Genomic DNA, 26,315 nt, shown 5'->3' on the forward strand with positions numbered 1-26,315 from the left:
CTTCTCAGCCATCTTGTAAATGCTTAAACAACTCAAAAACCCACGCACGTGATAAACATTCATTGCCATATACTTTTTTTAATAAAATATATGTTTCAGTAACGGTTTTTCCAAGTTTCATATGAAATTTCACGACAATTTTTTGCTTTAATAAAACATTTATAATTTTTCGGCAAAACAAAAAAAAAACATATGTTATTCAAATGAAGGCCACGGCCAGACTAATATGTCTACAGAAACTGGAGTGGCAACAATCGAAAGAGAACGCTTCACGCTACACAGCTGCCGGTCGTACGAATTTGGCGCATGCGCAGTTCTTCTATAGCAGCATTTTTCTTCTCATTATTTAATACCCACATCTCATATATAAAAAAGTGATAATATACTTCTAACTTTTAATTAAATTACGTATAAAAGTTTGAAAAAAGCGTAAGACGGAACTACAAAAGAATTTCTTTATAAAATAGTAAACGAATATTGAAATCGATCTATGTGGTAATAATTAAAACCTGAATACACACACACACACACACACACACACACACACACACACACACACACACACACACACACACACACACACACACACACACACACACACACACACACACACACACAACACAAACACACACGTATATATATATTTATACTCGTATAAATTAAAAAGATTAAAAATAAACGGTCGAATTGAAAACCTCCTCTGTTTTCTTTAAATATCTGTAAAAAAAAAAAATTGAATTTGTTTTCCGTTGTCTATAAAATACTAATTTTTTTTTGTAAATTCTAATAAATCTCTGAAGAGGAAAGTCATTTCAAAACTACGATATGGTAGAATCCTTTATTCGAAATATACATATTTGGAGGAAAAAAATAATTGAAAATATCCGTACTTAAATTATAAGCAAATCGCACTTATTAATTTTATAAAAATAATGGCATAATATTAAAAATAATTAAGCTGCAATATTGTGACCTTTAAAAGTTTTTCCTCATACGTGATAAGAAACACTGAAGGTATCCTTACTTAGATTATAAGCAATAATTCACAATTATTATTTTAATAAAAATAATGGCATAATATTAAAAAATAATTAGGCTGATAAATTGCGACATGTTAATTACTCAATACGTGTAAAAATATTTTTATCACAAGATAAAACAGCGAAACAAGTTACATCTACTTTTGTATTTCTTTTAAATGATTTAAATGATTTAGTTGGACTGTTTAGTCACCATTCGTGTGTACAATTATCTTACAAAGGTAGGATTTTTATAATATTTTTAGTCGCATATTAATAATATTTTTTTACAACTGTATTATAAAGTTTGAATTACGCGTCTACCTACAAATTACAGTCAAATTACAGGTTTCTACCTGTATCATAATGAGGCTCATTATGAAAAAAAATTTCATTATCATACAGGTATTCAACCAATCAAAAATTTATTTTTTTCAACCTCTTACCAATCAAAAATCGTTATTGTTTAATGTACCAGCTGTTGTTTTACTTGCTGTTTTTAGGATTTTGAGGTCACAGTGGACCACTTTAGTCTTTGGTTCGTCTTTTCTTTTTCTTTTTTTTCTTGATTGCTTCCCAGTACGTCCATTCTATCAGATCTTGCTTTTTTGAAATCTTCTGTACAAACCTTTGTTGTTTTCTTTTCTTTAATTTTAAATCTGAAGTTAGCTTCTTTTAGTATTTTTATATTGTCAGTTTTGTTTCGTAAATCTTCCATTGTGATTACTAGTTCTTGCATATCTTGTTTAATTTCGGTTATCCAGGTCGGTGTTCTGGACATTTTCCGGTATTTCTCGACCAGTTTCCTGATGAGCCTGTTCGGTTGTTTTCTTATTATGTGTCCAAAGAAGGAGATTCTTTTCTTTCTAAAGTAGTCTAGAGCTGGTTCTATGTCTTTATGTACCTCTTGGTTTGGTATGAGTCTCCATTTTCCCCATCAGTAAGTCGTCGTTTATTTATGCATGTTCTTAGAATTCTTCATTCTATTCTTTGCATCTCTGCTGAGTAGTTATTGTTGGATTTTAGTTTGAAGAGTGTTTCGCTTCCATATGATAGTTTAGGTCTGATTACGGTTTTGTAATGTCTGAGTTTGGTATCTGTTGAGATGCATCTTTTGTTATATGTTGTTTTGGTGGTATTTTGTGCATAATTGAGCTTTTGTGTTTTTTCTTTCCAGTTTATTTTTTCTTTAAGGTCATGTATGATTTTTCCCTTTCTCACTTCTTCCCCGGTTTTCGATTTCAGTTGGTTTTCGATGAATTTCGGTATAGGTTCATTTTGCTGCTAAGCAGAAACCACGGTAAAATTCTTTGTTATTCCTAATTTAAAAACAAAGCTTTTTCCGGACACATGTTTATTATGAACTTTTTTCATTATTTTAAACAGAGAAACACAGCTTCAAAAGTTAACGGCATTCTTTTGGAGCACTCATCAAACACTCATTCTGTCGCTCTGAGCGCGCACACGACGTATTAACATTACTTATTTGACAGATGTAATTAATTACTTCATTTCCATGATTTACCTACCAATTTTTTTGCAATCTCAAGCAATTTTTTTTCATCTGACATCTTCAGTTATTTGCTTTACATATTCTAATTTTTTAATTCCATTTTAATTTAATTATTTTAATTTTAATTAAATTTATTAAATCCCCTTCATCTTCTCCCATTTCCCTTTCCCCCTTCCTTTTTCCTCTTTTCTTTTTTCTCTTTTCCCTTTTAATTCCCTTTTCCCGGTTTTCCCCTTTTTTATTTTTCCCATTTTCGTCTTCTTCCCTTTTTCTTTTTTCGATTTTTCCCTATCTCCCTTTTCTGATTTTTCCCTTTCTCTCTTCTTCCCCGTACGTAAACCGGTCCAGTAATTTTTTTAGTCTATAGCGGACACACTTATCGGAAACATTGCAATGAAATCGTAAAATATTTAATATAGCTATGTTGCTTTTACGTCCAACAGATTAACTCGAAATTTAGTTTTTTATCGATTTGAACCCCTTAAAATCGAAATTTTGCAAAATCCTATCTTAGTGTACGCCTACTTAAAGATATGAAGGTACCTTGAAAATTTCAAGTCTCTACCTAGAATAGTTTTAGTTGTACGTTTATTATGAGTCAGTGAATCAGTCAGGACATTCTCTTTTATATAAGAGATAATAATTCATTATAAAATTTAGTTTTTTCAATTACTATTACTTTTTTCTTTTCATTTACATTTAGTGCTTTTGCAAGAGATTTATAAATATACTTTGTCAGAATTTATAAATATTGGTGTGGACATTTAAATTAAAAAGATGCTTATAAAATATAAAGAATACTAATGTATATTTATTATCTCCAGTCACTAGCAGAAATGAATTTTACATCTGATATATTTTATAATAGCGACTGGGGTGGTAAATATTATTCTATGTTTTTAAATATAAATTTCAATATACACATTTATGTACAATTTAAGTACCGTAGATTTGTTATCTTACAAATCTACAATTCAGTTAGACAGGGTCTAATTTTGCAAATTGTTCACTTCTCATACGTTTGTTAATGTGATTTTGTAAAAATACTTTGTGAGCAAAATAAAGAATAAATAATATACACTAAAATAAATTATTAAGAATGGCTAAAAACTCAAAATATCTTGATATTTTAATAATAAAAATTTTGTCTTCTAAATTAATTAGAGATTACACTGAAGAAGATAACGCTAAAATGTTTTTTTTTTTTTTTTTTTTAATAATAACTTTAATATGAACTCAATTTGTAATAGAACATGATCTAAACTTACAATATTTATATATGATGGTAGTGTCAACTATTGAACCATTTTTTATTTTTGTTCCAGGTAGTAAAAATGTTGTTATCAATAATTATTCACATTTCATTTCTACAGTTTCAACACTTAAGCAATGCTGATTCTGCAGAATTGATGCAAATAGTAGATCCTATTGATACCACCAATTACCAAAAGTATTTATTTATGACTACAATAAGTCAGCAGAATTATACAAGAAAATTCATTGTAAATGTACTGTGGAACGGCATATCTGAATTATCAAAACATAAATTCAGTGGTAATATGACCCATTGTCTAACAAAACTGGAAAATTATTATCAAGCTGTCATTAAAACCCATGAGTTATGGGCTTTAAAAAGTAAGTAATAGAAATCATATTAAAATAAGTAATTTATAGTTCCAAAATCCTTCAATTATAATAATGATAATTCTTGAGAATTCCCGATTTTGAAAGTTTAATTACAAACTATAAAAAGATTTAATATATTTCATATTGTTTCAATGTATTTAATAAAGAACATTAAACAATCAATAAAAGCTTACAAAACTACCAAAAGAGTTATAGCCAGAAAACGAAAAGAAAAAAAAAACTGAATATATATAATTTTTAGAGGACGAAAATAAATTTTAAGAAAATCTTTTCTAAAAATATTCATACATAGGTTAAGCTTGACAAACTTGCTTATTTAAAGTTTTCTCTAAACCTGCAATCCCCTTCAATAAAGGCTAAAATAAGAATAAGTTTTCTGCGTTTTAGGTCCGGGGATATTTTTTTTTTAATGTAATCATTTCTTGATAGCTCTATGTCGAAGTATAAACTTTCAAAGAGATTTTGAAAAAAATATTTAAACCAAAGGGAGAGAAAAAAATATTTTAAAAAATATTTCAATTTTAAGAGATGGAGGTTGATTTTTGACAATTTTTTTAGAATTATTTATAAGTACATTGTATGTAACAAATTTGAATTAACAATACCAGTGATACCGACGTGACTTTTGCTACACCGATATTTTGCTACACTCGTATCCGTGCCTTTGCGGCACGGATACGAGACTGGTGCGTGAGTGAAAAGTTTCTGGCGAGTGACCATCAAGCCATTTTAATAAGTATAGAAGATGAAAGCCTACGGGGAACTGGGAGGCCGGTCACTCGCGGTTGGACTACCAAGGGTTTTGACCCGAAAACATTTGTGGAGACTCTTGACTTTAGCGGGGTGCGTGAGACTACCGTTGCAGAGGATGGAGCTGCAGGACTGGTTGACCGTCTGAAAAGTGCCTGCTCTTCTGTCCAGCAGGTATTGTTGGAGGAGTCGTTTATCCAATATATCGGTGGTCCGAAGACATAGCCCGTAAACGTAAGGAGGAGGAGGGTCGAGCAACAAACACGCATCCATGCACTTAAACAACTGTACATGGAATGCTGCAGGACCTCTAGGGACGAGCTTAATAAGCTTATTCGGGATTCGAAAAGGGCTTCCTGGAAGCGATTCATCGCTGAGACTGATACAGACCCGCGGGGAGACCATTCCAGACCGTTGTTTAAATTGTATTGAACCAGAACATTTTTGACCCTAGATTCCGGTGATGTCCAAAATATAATAGACGGACTGTTCCCTCGTGAGGATGGAACTTTGGAGGAGGTGGAAGAAGATGCGAATCCCGGCATCGCTTCTCACGGAAGAGGAGTTAGTGGCTGCAGTTAAACGGATCTCGCTGGATAAAGCGCCGGGACCGGACCTACTGCCGAGCCGGACAATTAAAGTGACAGCTGAGACCGATCACGGTGCCTTTTTGAGGATGTACAACAATTGTTTACTAGGAGGAGTGTATCCCCAGAGATGAAGGTGGCAGCGCCTGATACTGGTCCCTAAGCTAGGGACGGATCCGGTGCTGCCGTCTTCCTATAGACCTCTGGCAGTGATTGACACAATATCTAAGTTATTCGAACGCACACTTCAACAGAGGTCGCACACTGCAACATAGCTGGGCTTTCGAACAATCAATTTGGATTCCGTAGAGAGATGTCGACCTTAGATGCGGTAGCGGAGGTTGTGGGGATGACGAAAAGAATAACTCGTGAGAAGAAGTTATGTGTGCTCGTGGCGTTGGATATCCTCAACGCTTTTAATTGTGTGATCCACGGCCTCGGACCGACCCTTTGGAATATTGTCTACAACAGTATATTCCGGGTTCCATTACCGCCGGAAGTCATGGTTGTAGGGTATGAAAACGACCTTACCCTCGTGGTTGAGACGACCACACTGAGGGTGTCCGTGCCCCGAATACAGGAGTCCTATGCTGCGGTTAGAGATTGGATGACAGGAGCAGGACTAACCATGACCCTAGAAAAGACTGAGGTTGTTGTAACAACTACCAAGAGAAGACCAACTTTGAAAATGGTCCTTGAGGGTCAGACGGTAGTTTCGAAGTATCTAGGTGTATGGATGGATGCGAGGTTACGCTTTGGCACTCATGTTATGGAGACGTGCCAAAAGGCATAAAAGGTGAGATGGCTAATAGCTTGCTACCAAATAACGGGGGACCCAGTCAGCAGAGGAGGAGGTTGCTGTCTAGAGTTGTGTCCTCTGTGCTACTATATGGTGCCAAAGTCTGGGGAGGAGTCACCAAATATGGTAAATATAGGGGTGCTCTATAAGAGATACAAAGAAGGAGCTGTCTCCGAATCACAGCAGCGTACCACACGGTATCTCGCGAGGCTGCGGTAGACCTTGAGATACTTCGTAGGAAGAGGATGAAAGAACTAGTTGCTCCAACACCCGCTGAAAAAAGGTGACTGGCCAGTTCCATCATGGAAGATTTGAGAAGGGAATTGCCGAGAAAGTGGGATGAGAGAGGGGTCGATGGACGTACCGCATGATCATGGACCTGGAGGGTTAGTGCAGGCGTACCCATGGCTCACTGGATTACTCTCTTAGACAGTTTCTGGCGTGCCATGGGGGATTTATAGAGTATCTTTATAGGTTTGGACTTGATTACTTCCCATGTTGCCCGTTTGTGAGAGTGGATGAGACAGCATACCACATTTTGTCCAGCTGTCCCAGATTCGAGGATCATAGGTGTGAAGCATTGCATGCAATAGGCAGAAGGGACATGTTTACCTGAGGAACTGCAACGGATCATGCTTGAGAGTGCAAGTAATTAGACGGCCGTAGCAATGTTGGTCAGGAAGGTAATGCAGGAGTTCTACGCCTGGAAGGGGTCTCGCAGGGGCCGGCAAAGAAGGGGTCCCGGAAGGCGTTTGGGAGGATATGCTTTCGGTTGAACGCCCCCGTACGTGTGTGGGTCGTCTGGGTGTGATGAGGTCGAAGGCACTTCTCTTTTGCGTCCTGTGGTGGTCTATGGTATGTTGTATGTCAATGAGGGTTTATGACGACTGTGTGTGTTGTTGAGGGATGTGTCTATGATGGTATTGTGTGTGTGTGTGTGTGTGTGTGTGTGTGTGTGTGTGTGTGCGTGCGTGTGTGTTGCTGTTGTATGTTGAGTAAGTTTTGACGAATGTGTTGTTAAGGGGATGGATGTAACTTATGATGTGTAGTAGCTACGTATGTAGTTTGTGGTTGCTGTTAAATTGTGTTACATGTGTGGTCCGGTTTTGCCTTGTGTCATCTTGTTCGTGTGTGTGACTTTCTGAGTGGTGTTTATTTGTGTGTATGGGTATTTTACTCTTCTTGATGAAATGCACACCAGCTGTAACAGAAAGGGGTTAGCCAGGGGTGGAGATTTAGTCGGTAGTGCGCAGGGATACAATACGCACCTAATATCATCTTGGGGAACCTGTCGGCGAGTCCGACACTGCTTCAGCGCCCGTAAATGCTTCGGTGCTCTTTAACAATAAATAAATAAAAATCAATTGTGAAATACGAGGTCAAAAGCAGTGCAATTCACATCAACAAGTACATATATATGTTGTTTTTTTTTTGGTTTAGATGAACTAGTTGGACTCTACAACGTAAAGATCTGAAAAAAACCGATATCCTATTTTTGCCATACTTTCCATGATCACCACACTTTCCTTTTTAATATACTTATTGTAACTATATTCACTGAGAAAGTATTATATAAAGGATGGTGCAGATAAAAGCTTATTCCTAATTGTAAATCATTTAAAATGTATTTTTAATGGGAGTTGGAATAAGTCATAGATAAAAGTTAAGCATCTACAAGTAATTTAAACATTTTGGATATTCAGCTTAGATTGTTCAGAATATCCAACCTGATGAATGGAAAATTTTTATAATTCTTAATATTTATTATTTGCATGAAATAAAAAATTATTCGTATCGACTGATCTCTTTGCCCTATTATTAATAATATGGTTTAAAAACAAATAATACTATTCAAAAAAAAACGTGAAAAAATAGATAATTTAGATATACCCTATATTTCGTAATTTTTGTTATGAATAATAATTGCAGGTTCGAGAGTATTGGTCAGGCATTTTTCATATGCTACAAATTCATTATCTGTCACATAATATTGAGGTCACCCTATTTTTGTCTTTGCATGACCAAATAAATAAATTAATAACGATGTTTACTGTTTGAATCTGTAGGTATCGTTCATTAATTTCAAATGCCGTTTTTTTCTTTTGAGTCCACAATGGACCAGTTAGTCAATCAATTTCAAGTCTTCTTTGAAGAACGCAATGCCTTTTAACGTTATGGTTCTGCTAGTACGTTTTAAGACGGTCTGATGATCTTTATTTCCGCATTTTGTCTATAACCTCCACTATGCGTCTTTGGGTCTTTTCTGTAGAGAATCTGTGTGCTTTGACAGTGTTGTTTATTTTTGTCTCATCGAAATTGTCCTCGATACTCAGTCTACGAGATCCTTCTTAATTTCTCTGGCGTATTTTCCACAAGTTTTCTTTTCCAAATTCCTAAAAACCAGTTGTTTCAGAATTCGGCCTTCAGGCATTCTTAAGATGTGGAAAAAGTAAGAAATTCTTCTCTTCTTCATTGCGCTGATAATCGGGTCGATTTCTTTATATACGGTTTCGTTAGTGGGAATTCACCGGACCCCATTCTTCTGGTAATTTTTGTCTAAAACAGGTTCTGATAATCCTGCATTCTGTTTTAATTTGAAAAATAGTTTCACAGGGGTAGAGCGCTTCTGGGAGAACGACTCTCTTATAATGGCGAAGAGCATACTGAAACGCATTTTTTATTGTAGGTCTGCCAGGTGAAACCTTGTGCTTTTCTAATTTCGGAGATTCTGGTTGCCAAATGAATCTTTCTTTTAATTTGTAGTCTATGATTTCCCCTAAATATTTAAACTGCTTAACTAGTCTAATTTCATCCTCATTAATTTTGACTTTATTCCTGCAAAGAGAATCAGTTGCCATAATTTCTGTTTATTCATAAGAGATTCTTAATCCAACTTTTTGGGGTATATTTTTGATGCTAGAAATTTGTGAGCAAGCTTCGTTCATGTTCAAAAACAGGAGGGCCAAGTCATCGGCAAATCATAGTATAGTTTATTTCAACACCTTTCTCTCCTCTTCCAATGTTTGTTTTTTGAGATCTAATGAACACAAAAAAAAATCATAAAAACATTCAAAGTAAACCTAACAAAAATAAAGCCCAACCAATTTAAAAATCCAAACAAACCACCAGAAATAAAATATTCAAATCAATTAAACTATATCTTATATTACAAAATCTAAAAAACAGAGGTAGAAAAATACCAGAAGAAAAATACATCAAAAACCATATATATGTTTAAAAAAATATCTAAACTACAAAACCCAAAATTCCTTTATAATAAGCTTAATTATCATATAAGTTAAAAACTATCTTACAATATGATTTACATATATGTATATATTTTTTTATAGTGTATGATGCATCATCTGGTACACCACCAGGCTTCTTGACAGGAAATATTCAAGAAATGGGTTCTTATGATGAATGTGTGGAAATAATACACACACAAAATGAATTTGTTGGACAGTATTGCATTATAGAGCTGAATGACACATCATCACCTCTTCAAGACCACATATCATTAAAAGGAATTCCAGTTTCTTACTCTCTCTGCGTTCCTTCAGTTTGTTCTGCTCAAAATATTCAAAATATTATTAATGTTGGAGTGAAACCAATGAATCTGAGTTTATCATTTACAACTGAAGAACATACTTGTTTCACAAGAAATAGAAAACCATTTAGCATTAGTGATTGGTTTGCCATGTCAGTATTTTTCTTATTTCATAATTATTGAGTACAATATTACAATTTTTGTTACTGCTTCATTACAAATTTAATTTTTATCTTCTAATTCACATTTATTTTTATTTTCTATTACTATTCTGTAAGAATATAAATTGATGAATACGTATTGGAAATAAAAAGGACAAATATTAACACTCTTATTTTTGTACTTAGGAGGTAGATCTCATTTTTCAGAAAAAAATTATGAATGATAACATTGATACACAGCAAAATTTTTCATGGATTATGCAAACTTTGTTTTCATTTTTCTTTGAAGCATAATTTATGTAATCCTGCATTTCTGTAAGATATAAAGCACAAAACTGCCAATTCATTTAAATCTCTTCTAGAGTAAAAAATTTTAGTGATATACATCACCTACTACAAGAATGTGAAACTGTACTCGGTCTTCTCACATAACTCACTGTACTTCTATCTCTGTTGAATGCCATAACAAATCATCATAACACTTAAAAATATTAATAAAGATAATACAACTCATTTTCAAATTACACAAAAACTTTTCATCCAAGAAAGACGAGCTCTGCCAAAAATAGCCCAGGAACAGAAATAATCATCTCCAAAATAGGAGTAATTACTGCAATGATGAGATTGATGACACAAAGATACAAGAACACATTCACGCTCTAACAAGCATATGCTACATCATAACAGAATAAGTTTTTGCAACACTGGCAAGTTTTTGCCACTTTTTTTTATAGAGTTATCAATATCATTGCTGTTTATGGTTTATTAAGGTAAGTAAATATTTTTAAACCTATTACAATCTGTGGCAGGTAATGAAATTATTATTTTATTTTACCACAGTTTGAATAAATTTTAAATAAAGGTTTGATAATTTAAATTAGATGAATTATTTCACTAATCCAATAATCCATTCATAAACTGTTCAAATGTTAGTTGTTCATTAATTATATTTTTGTTGCTGTTCTTTATGATGTGTATTTTCTCTTTAGAAAGGAATTTAGATTTACTACTATTTATTTCTAATATTTCTATGTAATCTATACTTGAAACTGTTTGTTTATTATCTTTAATTTGATCAACATCATTACATTTATGTAAGTTATACTAATGTTATATCCTTTTAAATATTACTGAAAGCATTATTTTTTTATTTCTGTTTGTCATTCCTACATAGAATGTTTTACTATTTTATAAACTCTGCTTTGTTAAAAATATTTTATATAAATTATTTCATTTTTTTTTTATTATGAGTTGTAAAGAGACCTAAGTTTACTAATAATACCCAATTTCTAAATTATTATATTGACACATAAATATTTAATTAATTATAAAATTGACTAAACTGAAAATTGTTATTGCAAATGTATTTATGTTCTTTTTTATATTTTATTTTATTTATTTAGAACCATTATTTTCTTTATTCTTATTTCATGCAATTGTTAAAGTATCAATTTTATGGAATTTATTATCAGAATAAAAACTAAACAGAAAAATGTATAATAATTCTATAATAAATTAATTATAATTAATTGTTTATTATATTATACTTTTCTGATCAAGAGTTTTCTTAGTTTCCCTTAGTTTCTTAGTTTCTTTTACCTATAAAATAGCACGATATAATCTACATAAGGTATTAAGTACTAGTCTGAATAAGATACTTTTTTTTTATTTACTTTCATTTATGGATTCAGATTTGACACCCACAATGAATATAACCAATCTTATATCTACTCAATACGTGGAGAACATGCCTCATTCATACAATTATTAATAATGGAAATTATATAATCTGGCCTCTGTATAAGGAATGGGCTTCCAAGGAGTAAAATATTTTGTCACTTTTCAAATTTTATACTTCTCAATAGAAAAAAGGAAGTATATCATAAATGTACAACACTTCTTATTGTAAGTTTGTTGATTTCCAAATTTTTAAATATGTATTTTTATGTAAAAATGTCATGAAAAAATCAACATTTGATTTTTATAGTTTTTTAAGAGGTAAATAAAGTCAATTCTTAATAAAAATACTATATGCTTAGCACATTCTTATTAAAAATAACATATGCCTCTTTTATTTACAGATCAACATTTACACTCATCATGGGACTCTGCATTATTGCAACTGTATATGAACGTTTTTTTCAACCATTTGAATCAGGTAAAATTTAATTTAATTTAAACATATAAATATATATACATATATTTAGACTAAAAAAGAGAAAATATATTAGAGTAAATTATCACCCACTTATGATTTTATGATAATTCATCAAGATAATAAATGGCATATAGTAATAGCTAATTCATTATTAACTCTTTAGAAGCAAGGTTCACTTTATCAGATAGAGTTCAGATAGGCTACATTATTTTTTTACTTCTTATTTTCTTCACCAAGATTCTGAAAAGTAATGTAAAAGGTATAAGTTTTGATATTCTTTCAAACAGTTTATTTAAAGTATCTTCAATTATGACTAATTATTATATATTAATTACTTACTTCAGTTGCAATAACCTGTCATTATTCTTGGTTTTAAGAGGATTTTATTTTCTTTTTATATGAAATAGCCTCTCTGACTTAGGGTCCTGGATTCAGTGAAGGAAAAATCCTGATACTTATCTACCCATGGTAGAGCGGGAACAATTTTATATGCTATTTATGGTATTCGTAAACGGCTAATGAATACAGGGACTGAGTATCTCCCAGGATAAGAGGATTCCTTTCATCAAGTGCCAATAGCCTCTATGGAGGGTGTATGAGTGGATGGAAGTAGGGGCACCCTCTTGCCCTTGAGATGAGAAATCATCTCAAAAGGCAGAAGGGCCACTAGTTGGTCAGCAACAGAGGAATGTGGAAGGTAATGGAAAACCACTGCATTAAATACCTCTCTGGGTATCCCTTGTCCCACTAGACAGAAATATGAAGGCATTATAAGTCTTGAAATTAATTATTCCAAAGTAATATGCTAACATTTGTATCTCCAGGTGGGTACTTTTTCACGGCAGCCAACCAGTGCAAAAGAAGGAAGAACGAGAAAGATATATATAACATGAGGATAGGAACCTGGAATGTTAAAACCATTAATAGGAGTGGGTAGTTAAGGAATGTAACAAAAGAAATGGAGAGACATTACATATATATCCTAGGATTGAGTGAAATACGTCGGAAAGGGAAGATGAATTTGAAACAGGAGAATAGATGAATTATAATTAGAAGATGATTTATAAGAGAGGAGAAAATTTGGATTTGGCACAAAGAAAAAGGTGTGGGTAAAATATATTAAAAAACACTAGATAAAAATATTATCAAAATCATACCTATCAGTGACAGCAATCAAATTTTCATGTGATCCAGTAAATATTCTGCTCATTCAGATATACATGCAAACGTTAAACGCAGAAGAGGTATATGAAAAGATGTGAGAGGTATATAAAGAAAAAGGGAAGGAACAAGTTAGAGGAATAATGATGGGTGGTGACTGGAATAGTGTGGTTGGAAATGAGAAGTGGCAAAATGTGGTAGATGATTCTGGACTAACAAGAATAAATGAAAGGGGAGAGAAGCTGATGAGAATTTTTGTGAGGTTCATGAACTCTGGATTTCCAACACCTGGTAAAATAACCATCAACGTCAATTGTATATATGAAAAATCCTGATGATGAGGCAACATACCAAATTGATTTTATTTTAGTCAACCAAAGATTTGAAAATAATGTTATGATTGCAAAAATATATCCAGGGGTAGATGCAGATACAGATCACAACCTGCTGGTCGTAGATGTTAGAACAAGACTGCAAAACATTAAAAGAAAGCAAGTTTGAAAATAAGTAAGATGTAAGTAAGTTGAAGAACAATACCAGAGAAGACTTTTTACATAGGATTGAAGAGAAATTAGAAAATGTGATACAAAGAAAAGTTGTATCACAAGAGTGGGATAATATTAAGAATGCAATATCGAGACCTTGAAGGAAGGAGTAGGTATTAAAAAGAAAATAATGAAAATGGACACAGATGATATATTAGGAATGATGGAGGAAAGAAGAAACTTTAAGTTTGATGTTTCAGAGGAAGGGAAGGAAAAGTATAAAACACTAAGTAATGAACTGAGAAGACTGACAGATAAGGCAAAAGAGAAATGGATGGAAAAGTAATGTGAAGAGGTAGAAAATATGGAATGGAAAGGTAAAATGGAAGAAGTATACAGAACAGTAAAGAATTTAACATGGAGAGAGTTACTTATTTTTACAGAGGAAATTAAGTAGCCAAGGACTGGTAGACAAAAACGGTAAAATATCTTCTAATGTAGAACAAAACAAACAAGCATGGGTAGAATATGTGCAGGAATTGTATGTTTACAGGCTAATAAGGAAATATTGAGTATAGAGGAGGAGAACAAATGTGTTATGAAGAAAATGAGAATCTGTAAATTTTGAGTTGGGAAAGAGAAAAAGCAATAAAAGATTTAACAGAAAAGAAAGTCACGGGATATGACAAAATATCGGCTGAACTTTGAAAGTTATGGGAAATAAAATGATTCCAAAGGAAGCAAATCTAATCAACAGAATCTATAAAACAGGCAACTGGTCTGAAGAATTAGTTCAATCAATTCTAGTCCCACTAGCAAAAAAGAACAACACTAAAAGATTTTTAGAGTATACAACAGTAATTCTTATGTCACAAAGGTTATAACCAAGTTTTTATTAGGCAAAGTAGAAAAGAAAATAGAGGAAAATGTGGGAGATCGTTAATTTGGGCTCAGGAAGGGAAGAGGAATATGAGGTGCCACTGGATGTCTGAGACTGCTGACTGAAAGAATGATAGATGTGTTGTATGTCATCAGCACTTTTTAATGTTTATGTGGAAAATTGGTAAAAAAGGCCTTGAAAAATTCAAGGAGTATTGTAGTGTAGAAAAAATAAAAAAATCAATCAGTATTAGCTGTGTCAGAGAAAGAGCTACAGGTAATGGTGAAAAGAATTGTTAGCATTGGTGAAAAATTTGAAAAAAAAATTAATGTAAATAAAACTAAAGTTATGAGAATTGGCATGGTGGAAGGTAAAGTTAAATTAGTACTGAATGAAGAAATAATTGAACAGGTGAAGTCGTTTTGGTACCTAGGCAGTTTAGTAAAATGGGATGGAAACTGTACAGAAGAAATGAGAAGCAGAATTGCAATCGAAAAAGGAACATTTGAGAAGGTGAAAGGACTATTAACCGTAAAGAAAATACAGTAGCATTGAGAAAGGAATTTGCCAAATGCGTCATGTGCAGCTTGGTGTTGTACAGATGTGAGACATGGACAATAAAAAAGAAAAATATCTGGAAAGTTTTGAAATGAGTATATGGAGGAAAGGAAGATCTTGAAAACAATAAGAAAGAGGAAGAATATGTATTATAGAACATATTTTGAGAATAGACTGTATACAACTTAGGAAACTTGAAGGGAAAATAGAAGGAAAACAAGGAAATTTTAAAAGAAATATAGGAATGACAATGAATATAAGAAAGGAAAGAAGTTATTAGCAGATGAAAAGAGAAGCTCAGGAACAAGAAAATTGGAAAAACTGTCCAGTTGAAACTTGCTGCAAGACAGAACCACCAAGAAGAAGATGATATAAAAACATTTTCATTGTGTTTCTTTATTTTTTGGTATAATAGGGGGTTCTGGGTTCTAGAAGGTTCTGGGTTTGAATCCTAATCACACTTGAAATTTATCGTATACTGAAAATGTCATAATCATATTTTCATACATAAACCATACAGGTTTCCTGCTGTGGTAAATTAATGATTACAAACAAAAACAATTCTTGTTTTTAGAAAAACTTTTGTAATCTAAAAATAAGGATCTGAAAATATAATCCAAAAATATTTGTATTTTAATCACACAGCACTTTTTTCTTTCAGTACAGAATCTGCATGTTATACATAAAAACTTTCTGAACACCAGCTTATTTTTGAAAATATAACAATATTTAATTATCTAATTCTTTCTCAATAAAGATGATGTCAGGCAGTAATCTCAGAAAAGTTCAAATACTTTTTGTCCTCCACAAATTTTCATAATCCAATTTTACTGTCTGGTAAGCTTTTTCTTATGAACTAAATAAATTCTCTAAAATTTAGTATCTGTAAATCTTTAATTTAAAGTCTCTAAACTTTTACTTTATAGGTTTAAATTAAAGCGTAAGTTAACATTAACAATTTAATCAATCTTCCTTTGCTGACTTAATTTTCTTTATTCTGTTCAAATCTGATATTTGTGGCTTGTTTAGCATTTTTGCAGTTAGTAATTGTGGTAGTAGTTGTTTAGCATTTGTCTTAGTTAGTAATCAATAATTGGATAAGGTTTTAAAGAGGTCTTTAAGTCATACAGCAACCTTAAATTTTAAAGAATTATCAGTGGTCTCTCAAGCAGCCAGAAAACTGTGGAAAAATGTTCAAATGGAAGGTGATGTCCTGAGAAAACTAGTATATCTGTGTATTGTATGTAAATTACATGCTTAATATATCAGTTGGGAAAGCAGTTTTATTTACTTATTATCCTTACATAAATGTGTCCATTGAAAGAAAAGTGAGAGTTGGCTAATAGAAATAGAACATGTGAATAACATGGAATAAATTAGATACATTTTTAATCAACAGATTTTCTGAAGTATTGACAGATTTAAAAAGCAGCATGGTTAAGAAGTAGATTGCTCCTTTGATGGGAATCTATCTCATTTATTATTTCAGCAGCTACACATCAATAAAATTATAATACTTATAATACTACCCCAAAATCAAAAATAGAGATTAAATTAAGTTTATTAACTAATAGTCGCTAAATACTCTTCCTTTTAATTAATTTTAAAAAATTCACTGATATATCTAAATACAAAACTGATATACACAATTTTTCTTTCAGATAAACTTCATGGGGCAATTATATCTTTTTCATTAAACACCAATGGTCATCTTCTTTTAAATGTTGTAAAGAGCCATGACGAGTCAATGGGTGTTTTGTACGGGTTACGTTTCTTAATGATGGTTTGGATAATTCTTATCCACAGATTCTTAGAGCTGCATACGACACCTGCATTGGGTCTCTTTCAGTGGAACAGTGTTAGTCAATAATATATAAATATTTTTGCATGATTCACCAAAATTTAACAAACATAATGAAAAGTGAGAAAATAATATTGCACCATATTGAGTATATAATACACAATGATTTTAATTATACTAAAATATCATACACGTATGTAACTGTAAAGATTTTGAAGTAGTTTCCTACACCTCATAATTTTATTATATATTATATTATCTATTATAATTTATTTAATTCATTTTTAATGTTAAATGAAATATAAACTACCAAATTACAGTAAATAGATAAGTTAAAATTACAATATTTTTTCCAAGAATCGATTTTCATGGGATACCGCATCTTCAGTTGATATTAAATTTTATTTAATATCACATTTTATTAACACAGTAGTCAATATGTTAATGAATTATTTGAATATCTTTCTTTTTTTAATTATTTATGCGACTGATTTGATACACTTATTCTTTCTTACATTTTTTGCTCAAATATTTTTCTCAATGCAGTTATTATTCTATACATATTTCATTAATTTTTGTCTTTTTCAAAGTTTTCATTCAAAATTCAACACTTCTGTAACAAAATTAACTTATCCTGAATTCCTTAAGATAACACCAAACTCTCTTTCTATTTTATAAGATTCTGTTCCATAATTCTTTCTTCTACAAACAGTCTTAAAATTACTACTATATTTGAAACTTTATCATCCATCAAATTTTAATTTTCCTGTAACAAATTTTAATAGTCTCATTCATCATCTTTCTAGTTCCCTTCTGTCCTTGATGAGCTACATTCCATATATCTTCCAAATTTCTTTTGAATTCCTTATAACACATTTGGAATAAATTATTTTCTTTTCTGATGAAAAGTCCTTGTGTATGATAGTTTGTCAGACATAAGGGTGTTTGTTAGTGTTGTTAGTGCTGGATTTATTTAATCTTCATTGCTTTATTGCTAAATAATAAAGAAAATATTACACTTCTGGTCTTTATTCTTTTCTGTTTAGCCTCCGGAACTACCGTACGGTATTACTTCAGAGGATGAATGAGGATAATATGTATGAATGTAAATGAAGTGTAGTCTTGTACAGTCTCAGGTCGACCATTTCTGAGATGTGTGTTCATAGTTGAAACCAACCACCAAAAAATACCCGTATCCACGATCTAGTATTAAAATCCGTATAAAAGTAAATACGCTCGCTAACCTCGTCTAATTAACGCACAATTTATATACGATAATAAATTCGTAGCTATTCATAAAAATATATAATAATAAAAAAATTAGGTAAAACAATATGTAAAATAATATGCGTGCCGGTTAACGCAAAAGTACCAGATATTCAAATGAAGATTACACCCATCAAAAATCCAGTTGATAGCTTCATTATTTACCGAAACATTAATAAATTTGTAAATTTCATTGTTACCCCATTTTTATTCTTAAAACTCGGGATTTCAGAAATCCTTTCTAGACTGGAAATTTACAAACACCATGAATAGATAAAACAAAGTTTTCTCAGCGCAACCACCGCGCAGTATGGTCATGGAATGGTAGGTGGGTGGGAATAAGATTGGGTCTGTTATGCACATACAACGCCTGCGCCCGCACGCATTCTATCGGTGCATTCAATACAAATAGGTGAGGAATGACTTCTTATTAAAAATACCGATGTTATTTGGTGGTTGGGGTTTAGTTAACCACACATCTCAGGAATTGTCGAACTGAGACTGTACAAGACTACATTTCATTTACACTCATACATCCTCAGAAAAATTATCTGAACGGTAATTACCGGAGGCTAAACAAGAAAAAGAAAGAAAAAGGTGAGGAATGGCTAACTCACACCGACTTGGTCTATTGATGAACACGTCTTCCTAAATCAGCTGATTTGGAAGTCGAGAGTTCCAGCGTTCAAGTCCTAGTAAAGCCAGTTATTTTTACACGGATTTGAATACTAGGTCATGGATATCGGTGTTCTTTGGTGGTTGGGTTTCAATTAACCACATATCTCAGGAATTGTCGAACTGAGAGTGTACAAGATTACACTTCATTTGAATTAATACATATCATCCTCTGAAAGGTAATTACCGGAGGCTAAACAGGAAAAAGAAAGAAAGGTGAGGAATGGCTACTAGGCGCGCTGTTGTTTGTTATTTTTTTACGAAATTTTCATTTTACATTTTTTTATTTATTCTTTTATTTTTAAATTCTCAATTTTATTTTTCAGAAAGGAAAAATGGATAGTATTGATTTGGTAGATTTTAAATGATACTGTATTATTTTTTTTTTTAATAAACCATGTTTAGTTTAGTCAGACAAGTGGCTCAATGCCATCCACACCATCGTCAATGACATATCCATACCGTCGCTGATATTTTAGCTCATCGGCACTACTATCGCTATCATTAGTCACTATAATAAAATGTTCAGTTTGCATATCTGCAATTGCATCTGTCTCTGAATACTCTTTTTCAAATTTTAAAGCATATGGTAACATAATTTCCAGTTTTCAGCCGTTAATTCAGAAAATTTTTGTTCTATCATTTGCTTAACTTCACCAATATTTTGCCGAGCTAGAACATTTTCTTCAGCTATCTGATTCTTTACTGTTGTCCAAACCAGCTAGATCGGGTTAATTTCAGGATGGTATGGTGGCAGTTTTAAAACACTGACCGTAGTATTCCAATATTTTTTCAAAATAGAATTGTTTGTAGCGTATTTTATTTAACTTCATCAGTTGTACATTTAACATCTGGGATGAGCATTGAATATTTCTAGTTTGCAAAAATTCTAATAGCATTTGCTTTCTACAGTTTGTGTTCGGAAACTGGTGTAATTTTTTATTACGGTCAGACGCATTGCCGAAAACTAAAACTGAACGACATGGAAGATTTGGATCAATTTTGTTTTCTGCCATTTTTCATAGTTATCGGCATTCATATCGTTGTGGTAATGACCTTGTTTCTGACCCGATATAAATGTATTAAAAGAGCATTAGGGACTTCTCCAGTTTCACTTCCGGCGTGCACCATTATCAATTTCTGTCCTTTCGATGTAGGTTTCTTGTAAGCATGAACAGAGTCATCAGTACAGCCAAAACTTTTTGTGAGTTGAATAAATGGTTCTACGACAGAACAGAACATGATAAAACAGAACGGCGAAAGAACAAAATAATGAAAAAACATAACAGTGAAGAAATAGAACTATGAAAAAACAGAACATATATTTACATTCGTCTAATTTCAATTGATTAAAGAAAATACAGTATTTATTTTTTTAAGGGAATAATTAGAGAAATACTTATTCGTATAATATAATTATAATTAAATTTTCTAATGAAATTTATTTAGGATTCCTGACACAAAACAAGTGTTAAATATAGTAAAGAACATATAAGTAATATTATATTATTTATTTATTATTAAAGTAATTTATTTATTAATTTTGTATTTAATAATTAATATTTATCCCATAATGGCAGAATAGGAAAGAACAAATATCAGTTATTATTTTTATTTTGTCATTTAGTTTGTTTTTTATAAATACTAAATTAATGGTCTGATATCTTAAAAAATAATCTTTAGTATCATTTCACTGAATCTGATAAAGTTATTCTATAAAAACAATATTTCCATTAACTATAATTTTTTGTTGAATCAAAATTAAAATATCGAACACTAACTTTCATAATTTTTATTAAAGATTTAATAAATGAACGATTATTATCATATATTTATTATTACTTTTTTGATAAACCAGTGTTGTACTTACAAAACATTTTTGCTACTTTCTGGAACTACTTACTGAATTTTTTGTTATAATTCCTGACCTCTTGATGATTATTTGTCGATTGGTTTTTTATTATAACGCGAAGGTCTAACCTAAAATATATAAATCTGAAGAAGTGACTAAACAAAGCCGTGAAATGTCATTAAATAACATAAATAAACGAGAAAAAATAAAATAATTGATCTTTCCTGAATTTAAAAAAAAAAATCAAAAAGAAGAGAAAAGGAGTACTGAAACATTTATTTTGTACCTACTTAATAAATAAATATAAACATAAATTCAATAAATAATAATATAAAAAAGTACATAAAAAATTAAATAATGAATAATAAAAATATACGGTTGAAGATTGGCAATTCGGCGTAGAAATCCTAACTAAAGTAAATCCTTAGTAAAACAATTCTAACGTAAAACATCCTAGAATAAAAGAACAAAACGATTCATTTTTAGTAGAATAATTTTTGTTATGAAAAATAATATAGTAGATTTTCTTTGGCCGGATTTATTGCTGAAATTAATTAATAACTTTGTTAATTATCAACCGATTTTAATAAATGTGGATTTTAATTTTGCAGAATTGCTAATAGAATATAACGTATACAAATTGTAAAAATACCTTAAGTAGATTTTCTTTGGCCGGATTTATTGCTGAAAATTTTTGATGTTACTACACCTTTATTCAAATATTCAAAATAATTAATCAATTTATTCATTATCGACTGATTTTAATAAATGTGGGTTTTAATTATGCAGAACTGTTGATAGAATACGGTGATATAAAAACTGTAAAAATACCGTAACTAGATTTTCTTTGGCCGGACTTATTGCTGGCAATTGTCTATGTTACGAAGTAAAATGAAAATTTAAAAATTCGAATTGAGAATTTGTGATGTAATGACAGGTAGTATTTTCATTTCTTTGAAAAGCACATTAAAATCCGTGTAATAGGTTTGTGGAATTATTAATCCGTAATCTTTCTAATAGGATTTTAATAAAGTTACCTGTATTTTATTATATTTATCTTTCAAAAACCAATAAAATATTTTAAAGAGTATTTTAGTGCCTGATAGTGTTTAAATTTTGTAATTTTACTTACAGTTAAGTTTTTCATACTATAACATTTTTTTTAACCTCCGGGGACCACTGTTACGTATTGCTTCAGAGGATGAGATGAATGATTTGTAACGTGTGTGAAAATGCCATGCCTGTCCCGGATTCGAATCCCGGTCAAGCATGGCATTTTTACATTCGCTACAAATCGTTCATCTCATCTTCTGAAGCAATATCTAACGGTGGTCCCCGGAGGTTAAACAAAAAAAAAACCCCTACAACATTCTAGAACAATTATTTTGATGATTGTAGGTAAAATTGTTTAAATTTCTAAATTGATTTTAAATTTATAACAAATTTTTTTTGGATTTATTAGCAAACAGTCTATTTGTATTCATACTAAAACTGAACCGTTTTAGCCCATTATTTAAACAGTAGGATGATTAAACAATAAAATTAATAATAAACAATTTTTTTCTTCCCCTATTCTGTGATTATGGCATAAAAATAAGTGACTAAATACAACATAATTTAATAAAATACTTTACTTGTTATTATTTGCGTTCGTTATTTTGTTTAAACACTTGTTTTGTGTCAAGAATCCTAAATAAATTTCATTAGAAAATTTAATTAAAATTGCTTATATGAATAAGTATTTCTCTAATTATTCCCTCAATAGTCAAAAAATAAACACGTATTTTCTTTAATCAACTGAAATTAGACGAATGTAAATATATGTTCTGTTTTTCCCTTGTTCTGTTTCTTCATGTTTTGTTTTGTCAAGTTGTATTCTGACCGGTCACGGAAGAACTGTAGAACTCATCAGAAAAATAATTACCCGGCCATCGTTTCTAAACCTCTGTAAATTTTGTAAGTAATTTACGCTTTTTAAACGAATGTCGTGTTTTTCCACTAACATTCTGTCATCAGCAGTCTTTTTCCACCTAAAACCCATATTCCATAAAATTTTTCTTAACGCGTAAATTTGAAATCCAAATCTATATGTTCTGTTTTCAAAACCGCTAACAAATTATTTAACGTCGGTAATTTTTTATGGCGTTTATGAAAATTACGTGTCCCTTAATTGACATCTTTGAAAATCATAGATGCTAACTTTTTTGTTTATTCTTTTTCAAGATTTTCCTGGTGTAGTAGTGCAACTTTCATTTTCATCAAGTTTTTTTTCAGTTACAATATTTTGCACCATGTGAAATGATATGCCACATAATTCAGCACCGCGAGCTTGTGTTTATGAACGTAAGATATCGGGATTTTCTACTGAAATTTTTTTGTAGTCGTTCATTACAATATATTTAGTCTGGCTTCTTATAACCACTCCTCGTCCCAATCTACAACTAGATCTTGGTTGAGGCATTGCACACCGTAATTCTGTACAATATATTTCTAACTGAAAATACACCAACTGCAAAAGTGTATTGAAAATACACTTTTCACACTGTGAAAGGAGTATTGAAAAATACTGTTTTAACAAAAAGTAATACTATTTTATTACAACCAAGCGAAGCACTAGACATAAATGCTACCGATGGTCGCCTTCCCCTCCACAAATACACAAGTTGTTCTACTGCGCATCGTTGTGTTCACGCTAAGATGTTGATGCCCTCTACAAATTTATTTAATTGCATAGCGCAAATGTTATTTTCATTTACTAACTGTAACATGTGTGTCAAAAGAATATAAAGCACTAATACAAACATGTTCCTGCACATAATATGTCGTGAGTATAAAGATCTCTCTTTCTTAACTGTATTTAACGATGACGTTTTTGCTAATTTTATCATTAACAATAGTAATTGTTGCGACGTCGACGGGACGCCGTTATTCAACAACATTGTGGTAGACTTTAGAGCGAGGGTGGACTGTATGTGTTCATAGGTGATGAATGAAGACAACACCTAGTTGATTACTGAAGGATTGTTTAATTGTACGCCGTCTTGGCGGTTTAAAATAATTTTGTAACATAACTCCTGCAACTTATAACTTAACGTTAAAGATAGCAAACATAAGATAAATGAAACTTAAAATAATGTTCATTCGAACAAAGATTGAGAGAGTCCATCCGGACACGACCGCCTTGGGTCAGGTATGAGTGTAGACTGGTATAAGGCGCTACGTACTGTGCTCGAGGGAGCAGCTAGTGACGTAGAGTCGCGTGATGTCTGGCGACCATAGTTTGTTGTGGGCATCCTAGCCACCGCTAGATTTCAGCACCCGTCGGCAAGAAGGATGAAAACGTAACAGTAATGTTATTAAAAATTTCTATTCTCTTTTTTACAAACAAATACCTTACAGAAATTAAAGGATTCTTGTGCTTTATTTAAGCAGGCAGCTATGATACCAGTTATTAGAATACCAATTAGCAGAATACTTCCTATCATAGTAGCAAGAAATATTCTTCAGTGCAAAAGAAAAAATATTTTTTTCTTGTAATTGAAAATTTGGGATTGAATGGGTTAAAAGTAGTTTAATTTTAAAAAGTTAACGCATACTTAATAATATTTTACAGATTATTCAAAACTGGAGCCGTGTTTTGATTACAAATGGTTTTGTTTGTGTTGACACATTTTTTGTAATAAGTGGAATGTTAGTATCATACACATTTTTGAAGAAAATTAATAAAGAAAAGAGCTTCAATGTAGTGAAATTTTGCTTGCATCGCTATATGAGGTAAGAATAAACAAGACCACAAGCAAGACTATTTCACTCTTATAGATTCTATTATGCAGTTTCACCATCTCTTGTACTACTACTTCAGAAACTTAATAATTTCTGTTAGCAATAATTATATATATATATATATATATATATATATATATATATAGCTTTTCCATTCTTCATATCTTTTATTGCATGAATAAATTCAAATTTTAAGATTGTTCCTCCTACTTCATCTAATTCATTTCAATCCTATCTTCTATAACAATTGTGTGGTTTTCTACTTGATTAGTATAATTCTTCCATGCATTCCTTTGTTTTTTTATATGTATCTTCTTCCTTGCATAACACTTGCCATTTCTATTATCAATTTTTTTTAATGAATACACTCTTTTCCATTTATATTGTGTTTCTGTTTTTATTTTTATTATTTCATTCGTTCATACTGTTCCTTTCCTTTTCTTTCTAAATCTTTTGTATCTGAGCCACTTTTCCATTTGCCTTCTACATTACTCTTGCTAATTCATAAGTCAATTTTCTTTAGAGCTTCTTGCTTTCTCATTCTTGCTATTCGTGTATTTCCTAAATCTTCCACTTTTCCAATCATCTCTGTGGTAAGCATGGTTTCATTATTCCTCTTCCCTTAATGAAACCAACCAAGTAATAAAGTAATAAGTTAAAAAAACTGCTTTCTTTTCTTGATTGCTTCTGCTCACTGTTAACATAATTAGCAAATCTAAAATTTCAATAATGATAACTTATTGTAAATAAGTTATATTTTATAACAACTTAAATTTGAAGCACAAACTTAAATGCTTCTTTTTTTGTTGCTGCACAATACATTAACAATTGAAGGGTATCTATTTACCTAATGAAGATATAACAATAAAAAAAATACTATTATCCAGCATCTATCACTATTATTGTATTTTGTGTTCAACTAAAATGTTGATGTGCTGATGAAATTATCTTACTAGCTGGAAAGACATTACAAATGACATACTTTCTAGATCAACAAAATAACAGTTATTTATAAAGAAATAACATAGATATTAGAAATTTCCCAGTGTTACTTAATATGTATTTTTTAAATTATAATTTCAGGTTGACACCAGCTTTGGCTGGACTTGTATTATTTTATGCCACACTCTCTGACAGGTTATGTGATGGTCCACTTTGTTCTCTTTACTATGATGTAATAAAGAAACCGTGTGTAAAAAACTGGTGGGCATCACTCATCTACATTAATAATTACTATGATTCAGAAAATATGGTATGTAAAAATAAAGTGTGTTCACTTATTTGAAATCATAATTTAATTTATTTTAGTGTTTTCAAAAGATTAAGCTGTGAAATTTTTTAGGTATAACCTGCAGCAGATATTATGACATAATATGTTCAGATGATAATTTTTTTATGTACTGGATATACATTCCACTGGTTCTCAGGCTTCTTGCACAGATTGCATTCTTCTTCAGCATATTAAGCAGTCAATTTGAAAATTTATGTTGTTTGTAAATAAGCTAATATTAAAATATAGCTTGCATTATTTTAAACAATAGCAAAAGTAATTGTATTATACATACACTGGGTGATCATTTGAAAAGTTACCACATTTATTATTCTGCTGTCAGTCCCATCATATTTTTGTTTGCTGGCATGTATACCATTCTCGAGGGGGACTCTTTTAA

The 26,315-nt window shown here is 31.3% G+C and overlaps 1 protein-coding gene across 1 annotated transcript in view; it reads left to right on the forward strand.

Annotated features, from left to right (window-relative positions):
• Positions 1 to 3,861: 3,861 nt before the first annotated feature.
• LOC142318441 (nose resistant to fluoxetine protein 6-like) overlaps positions 3,862 to 26,315 on the forward strand; it is a 61,706-nt gene continuing 39,252 nt past the window's right edge. The window contains exons 1-6 of the mRNA XM_075355028.1: positions 3,862 to 4,167; positions 9,666 to 10,017; positions 12,108 to 12,184; positions 16,930 to 17,126; positions 24,476 to 24,636; positions 25,729 to 25,897. Of these exons, the coding sequence (XP_075211143.1) occupies positions 3,867 to 4,167; positions 9,666 to 10,017; positions 12,108 to 12,184; positions 16,930 to 17,126; positions 24,476 to 24,636; positions 25,729 to 25,897 (1,257 nt within the window). The 5' untranslated portion in view covers positions 3,862 to 3,866. The remainder of the gene's footprint in view (positions 4,168 to 9,665; positions 10,018 to 12,107; positions 12,185 to 16,929; positions 17,127 to 24,475; positions 24,637 to 25,728; positions 25,898 to 26,315) is intronic.

The sequence above is a fragment of the Lycorma delicatula genome, chromosome 1, assembly GCF_047948215.1.
Source record: "Lycorma delicatula isolate Av1 chromosome 1, ASM4794821v1, whole genome shotgun sequence".
NCBI lineage: Eukaryota > Metazoa > Arthropoda > Insecta > Hemiptera > Fulgoridae > Lycorma > Lycorma delicatula.